Source organism: Haplochromis burtoni, unplaced genomic scaffold, assembly GCF_018398535.1.
Source record: "Haplochromis burtoni strain Fernald_Lab_line unplaced genomic scaffold, NCSU_Asbu1 Contig_157, whole genome shotgun sequence".
Classification (NCBI taxonomy): Eukaryota; Metazoa; Chordata; class Actinopteri; order Cichliformes; family Cichlidae; genus Haplochromis; species Haplochromis burtoni.
Window position 1 is genome coordinate 947,401 of NW_024582518.1, and position 6,699 is coordinate 954,099.

The 6,699-nt window shown below is 39.7% G+C and overlaps 1 protein-coding gene across 3 annotated transcripts in view; it reads right to left on the reverse strand.

Moving 5' to 3' along the window:
• Positions 1-3,353: 3,353 nt before the first annotated feature.
• LOC102290431 (NLR family CARD domain-containing protein 3) overlaps positions 3,354-6,699 on the reverse strand; it is a 15,599-nt gene continuing 12,253 nt past the window's right edge. For all 3 annotated transcript variants that reach the window (XM_005932746.3, XM_005932747.3, XM_042225012.1), the window contains 3 exons: positions 5,179-5,352; positions 4,834-4,880; positions 3,354-4,658 (listed from right to left, as the gene is read on the reverse strand). In XM_005932746.3, coding sequence (XP_005932808.1) covers positions 4,087-4,658; positions 4,834-4,880; positions 5,179-5,352 — 793 coding nt within the window. In that variant the 3' untranslated portion in view covers positions 3,354-4,086. The remainder of the gene's footprint in view (positions 4,659-4,833; positions 4,881-5,178; positions 5,353-6,699) is intronic.

Sequence of the window (6,699 nt, forward strand, 5' to 3'; positions counted from 1 at the left end):
TTTTCCTTTTACAATGGAGATACTTTTAAATACTCTAGGAACAACAAGTAGGCCTGCAGAGCGAGAGTGAAGTGCTCTAATAGGGTGATATGGTACTACAAGATCATTAAGATAAGATGGGGCCTGATTATTTAAGACCTTGTATGTGAGGAGCAGGATTTTGAATTCAATTCTGGATTTAACATGAAGCCAATGAAGGGAAGACAAAACAGGAGAAATATGGGGTATAAATATAGTACTACAGTTGCCTGCTAGTACTAGGCAACTGTACTAGCAGTTGCCTAGTACTAGCAGAGGTAGAGGACCCGAGCTCGCCCGCAGGGATGAGAGGGCTTTTTTTTTTATTTTTATAAATGTATGTATGTATCTATAAAATGAAAGTGATGTTAAAGTTATTGTGTCATTCATAAATACTATTGCAGTCATGAAGTGCACCATGTTAAATAACCTGGCCACGTTGGGTAAAACCACTCTGACAGTACACAACACTGCATACATTGTTCACGAGGGAGAGAACAGCGAGCATAAAAAGCCCGTGACCTGGCTGTTCTAGTGGCAGCGACTCATTAAGAAAGTGTATCTATTACTGCCTCCTGATGGTCGCTGTCAATAAGTACAATTTTTCATATACCGACAAGAATCATTTTCACACCGATCCTGAGGTTTAATTTTTATCAGTCTGATCATGAGAACAATGATAATAATAAGCTGTTAAACACTGTTGTCAGCAGTAACCCTCATTTAATAATAATACACCAACACTCATTTAGAAAAAATGTCAAATGTGAGACATCAGCTGTATTTAGTAAAATATCTATCGGATAAACAGAACGTTTTTTTTATCATTTAATTTCTGTTTATGTTGGATGAGAAGCTCGGGTGACTGGGAGAACTAAGAAACACCCGGTACAAGTGCGGAGTCCACTGATTATATGCAAAATTTTGTTTTTACTGGATCTTTATTCAAATTTACGCATTACAGAAACGCTTTATTTTATTTTTATTATTTTATTGCCATCCAGTGGTCACTCTCAGGAACTACAACTCCATGCATACAGCACTGACAAGGACGATATTCACATTGGCATTCAGTGCTAACGTTCATCACTGATAATAAGAAAGTATTTAGTATTAAATGTCATGCAAATGACTAATATGAGCAGTGACCAACAGGAGTCTTGGTCCAGTCTTGATTCGCATCCTGAAACTTAATAGGCAGATTTAGCCAAGCAAGTTCTTTGATACATTTTATTCAACACATTCAAAACCACCAGCAGATATCTACTATTTTACTTCCTTACAAAACCAGTGCTCCATTTAATTTTTAGATATACCTCAGTATCTGTAACCATGCATGAATCACATCATATTTAAAAACACTGTGTACTGTGTTGAGACGTCATGGGTCTAGAGGTATTGCAAAATACAGTAAAAGAACATCATTCCATGATTCAGTTACTGGACAAATCACAACAATCATCAGTGTGACTCATGGTATGTGTCCACAGAAGCTTTTCTTTTTGCGCTTCATAGTCATTGCCTATGTAGCCACGCAACTTCAGCAGCATTACATTGGTTTTGAGATATAGGGTAGTTACTTGAGTTGCAATGTTCATAATTGCATGGAGTTTATTTCTGGCATGTTTTCAGTGCTTTTGTAAACACTCAAAAACACACTTTTTCTGAATGAAATTATCTTAAAATAGATTCAGTGTATCTACAAGAAAGTGGCATTGTTTTAAGTTTAGTCCATCAAGTCGCCAATACTGTACAAAAACAGCTTGTGGACAGTTACAACAATCACAGCCAGCAGAAAACAGACTACCTCATGGTGTTCATGCTCAGATCAAAGTGTTAAATCTTCTGGGTTTAAAGACTGTGGGTGAGTAATTTTATCAACTAGGGAAACTTTGCAGAGACTCCCAGTTCTGATCTAACAAATGAATGTCTTATTCTAATGAGATCCCAGAGACTACAAGACAAAACTGAAGGAATAAGACACAAAAATGTTGAGGTGTTTTATAACTAAAATAACTATCTGGTCTGCAGTGGGCTGGATTTAGGTAAAAATGTGACAGTAAGACTAACCTAAAGTCCATTCAGCTGGTATGGTGATTGACAGTTGAACAGATGTCGTGATAGATTAGCAAGTTTTCCAGGGTGTATCCTGCTTTGATAACCTCTCAGTTATTAGATTATAATTCATTAACTGACACACATTCATACAGTACTTTATCTATGACACCTGAGCAACCATGAGGCCCTGTACCTCCATATCCACAGCCAGCTAAATAAACGGAAGAACTGAGAACTAAATACTTCCACTTGTAGAAGTTTAAGGTAGTGAGTACTTGACAGTGGCTGCTCTCTGATATCACAGTTTATCTCATCTGCTGCAAACTTACCTGCCACCAACATGAACTGAATCACCTGAGATGAACTGAGCTTCAGGGACTAATTATACTAAACTGAACACAGAGATGCTGAAGAACCAAAAGGACAAATGAAGTTTGTTGGAGTCCTGAATAAAAACCCAAACCCAGGATAAAGAGGTTCAGTGAATGGGGTGTTGAAGGTGTGGAGGTGGATCAGAGGAGACTCTGTAGAAGGACAGAGTGCCAGCGGGCCAGTCCAGATATACTGCTACAAATGGAGCTCCTGTATACCCATCCATCCATTCGCTTCCGCTTATCCTTTTCAGAGTCGCTGGAGCCTATCCCAGCTGTCATGGGGCGAGAGGCGGGGTACACCCTGGACAGGTCGCCAGTCTGTCGCAGGGCCAACACACAGGGACAGACAACCATTCACACTCACATTCACACCTAGTGGTAATTTGGATTATCCAATTAACCTATCCCCACAAGTTGCATGTCTTTGGACGGTGGGAGGAAGCCGGAGTACCCGGAAGGAACCCACGCAAACACGGGGAGAACATGCAAACTCCACATCCTCCTGATGGTGGAATTGAACTCAGGACCTTCTTGCTGTGCGGCAACAGTGCTAACCACCGTGCCACCATGCTGCCTCCTGTATACCCTTTATATTTATTTATCTGAGGCCAGAGAACCACCCTTTTATATACCCTTTTATATTTATTTAGCTATGCTCCTCTTCTGGGGTGGCTGTAGCTCAGGTGGCAGAGCAGGTCAGCCACTAATCAGAAGGTCGGTGGTTTGATCCCAGGCTGCATCCTGGCTGCATGCCAAATATCCTTGGGCAAGATACTAACCCCGTGTTTGCCTACTGGTGGTGGTCAGAGGGCCCGGTGGCGCCTGTGTCCGGCAGCATCGCCTCTGTCAGTGTGCCCCAGGGCAGCTGTGGCTACAATGTAGCTTGCCATCGCCAGTGTGTGAATGTGTGTGTGAATGGGTGAATGACTGAATGTAGTGTAAAGCGTCTTGGGGTCCTATGGACTAGAAAAGCACTATACAAATGCAGGCCATTTACCATTTTCTGAATATTTCAATATTCATATATTGAAAATATACATATATTCATATATGAATATTTCTCGGAATAGTTCATCTCTGTTCAACAGCTTGTCTGGAAGTGCTAACATTTGCTGCTCATTCAATGCATAATCAAATCTGACCTGGAACATGCTCAGGGTACAAACATCTGTAGCAACATACACTAAGTTCTGAAATATTGTAATTGTGGTACTACTTTAGCAAAAAGCAAATTAAAAAATTCAAAGGCTAAAACGAATGGTACTGAGGGTAATGAACTCTATTGTAAAAAAAAAAAAGGGTCAAATTTTACCCAGACAGTATGGGACAGTATAGAAAGGTTTCTTTAACCCTCTCAAGGCAGGCGTTGCAGATTTGCAACAGTTAAAAGCTAACAACCTGATTACCCCACATACATATTTTATGAGGTTTTTTTTACTCAGAAGTACCACTGCAGGTATTCTTTTGTGCATTAGCAACAAAAACTTAATTTGAGCCTGAGAGGGTTCAAGTTGAAGACCATAAAATGATGTTTGCTATTTGATTACACTTATAACTTATTCATTCATCAAAAGACATGGTGACATTAAAGTTTGGACGGTACAGAGAGAAATAATGAGACAAGACGCTATTTACACTAAACTGAACACAGAGAAGCTGAAGAATCAAGAGAGATCGAAAACCCTGATGTTGTTCTGAACACAAACCCAAACCCAGGATAAAGAGGTTCAGTGAATGTGGTGTTGAAGGTGTGGAGGTGGATCAGAGTGTCAGAGGAGACTCTGTAGAAGGACAGAGTGCCAGCAGGACAGTCCACATACACTGCTACTCTGCCAGACCAACAATAGGAAGAGCAGATGAACATTTCTCTATTGTTGTGCCAAGCAAAGCAACCTCGTTTAGAGAAGCTGAGACACCAGGACTGATCGTTAAATCCAAATTCAATGTCATTTCTTTCATCTCTGTGCCCTTTTCTTGGGATTCTTTCATAACTCACTGATATGTGAACCTGTCCATTTTTCTCGACCTCCCAGTAACAGCGACCAGTCAGACCTTCTCTACACAGCACCTGGGGGCACCAGTCATCAAATCTGTCTGGATGATCAGGATATGGCTGCTCCTCCTTAACATATGTCACCTTCCTGTTGTTGTCAGACAGCTTAAGATTCTTGTGTACTGTGTTTGTGTTGATTGTGAGTTGACAGGAATCTGATGGAGAGAACAAACACAATCCAGCTGCAGTTATTGATCCATCATCTGTTCATTGATTGACACTTTGATGATGACTCCTGACATCAGAGATGTGACTGAGTGATGTGACAGTTTGAATATGGTTGAATGTGTGCTGCTTTGTGTTCATGAATCACATTAAAAACACACTTACACTTCCTCAGACCTGGTGTCAACCATTGGTCTCCTGAAGGCTCCACCCTGAGAGAAGGAGGGGGTTACATCCTGCACATTACATCGCTCTTTTACACACAAGGACAGACACACACATCTGTCTAAACTAAACAATGACAAAGATGTTCCTGCAGCTGCTACACACAAATATATCCAATTTATGTTCACTGCCTCTTGTAAGAGGAAAAATGCTCCTAACATCAGTGATTAACAGATCAGTCAAAATTTCGCAATAGTCCAATAAACAGATCAACAGTGAGAAATATTTTCAATCACTCCTCCCTCTATTAGAAATTGTCTGTGGGTGTAGCAGTCCTCTCCATACCTGAGAGTGTCCAGACTCCAGTCTGGATTCTCCAGTCCAGAAGACAAGAGCTTCACTGCTGACTCTCCCAGATGATTGTAGCTCAGGTCGAGTTCTCTCAGATGGGAGGGGTTGGACGTTAGAGCTGAGGCCAGAGAATCAGAGCCTTCTTTTGCGATCAGACAGCCTGATAGACTACAGACACACACAACATATATGAAGGAAACTCTCAGGGAATTGCTGTGTGCTGTGAAATAATATGACATATTAAAATAAGAAGAGCAATAACTGAAACAGGGAGCTAGCAGCTATCATGTCATAGTATTCTAAATATCAGTATATATATCAGTCTATATCTGTCATTTGTGTGTTCATCTTTAAAGCCATTTCTTGTGCTGTGTTTTCAGATTTGATTCCACCTATTCAAATCTGTCATTGAGTTGGTTCTTATTAAGCATTTGAAGAGACGAGGTCCCCCCGCTTACACCAATTACATGTGAGAGAGGGTAAAAGGACTCAACATCCAGCCTTGTATGTTTAAAATGATACAGAATGCTATGAATAAATTATCTTAATCCGTGGTGCTAGTTTCAGTTGTTATGCAAATGTACTGTTCATAAGGTTGGGGAAACCTTCAATCAGCTGAGACTAAAGAAGTCACTTGGGTGAGTGATGAAATGTTTCTCCCACTGAAAACACTAGGTCTTCATCTTAATCAAAAATATAACCGAAGTCTAATAATATGATTAATGAGAAATACAGTTTATAATGTCTGCTCCAATGTCTGGATTTTGTGTGTAGACATGATCCAGCTTCTGCCTTGTGAAAAGAAAAAAATGTGTCTCCAGCTCATCTTTATATATGATTCTGAATGAAAAAAAAAGGTATTAAGTATGTTGTGATTGTTAAACACAGAACCATAATTCATATGTGAGTTTGTTGACAGTTGATCATACTTAACTGCTTAATTGCTTCTCACTGAGAGTGTGTGTGAGTTGGACTTGGAGGCTGTGTGTGTGTGTGTGTGTGTGTGTGTGTGTGTGTGTGTGTGTGTGTGAGAGAGACATTGAGAAGCTGGGAATATAAAAAAATCTCTGACTATAACATATGTATGAGCTAATAAAATAAACTCTAGTAAGTATATTTACTATTACTATAGTTATCTATATAGTATAATTGACAAGCACAGAGTTTTGAAGAGAAATAGTAAGAAAAAATGATTCCTATGTATTTGAATTTAAAAAAGAATTATGTTAAAACTGATTTTCATATGAGGATGAGTTGATGATAAATTTAACTCAAGTATCAGAAGAAATCAGCATTCGTTCAGAGTAGGTTAATTAACTTAGTATAACTCAGGTTAGGGCTGGGCCATATTATACTGTTCACGGTAATACCGGTATAATGTTAGGCAACGATAGGAAAATGAAATATCGCGATAGAATGGAGTAAAACGCGCATGCTCAGTGCCTTTGTTTTCATACGCACATGGCCGATTGTTGAGTGAAACAGATGAACCAGAATTGGTTTGTAAAAATGGTG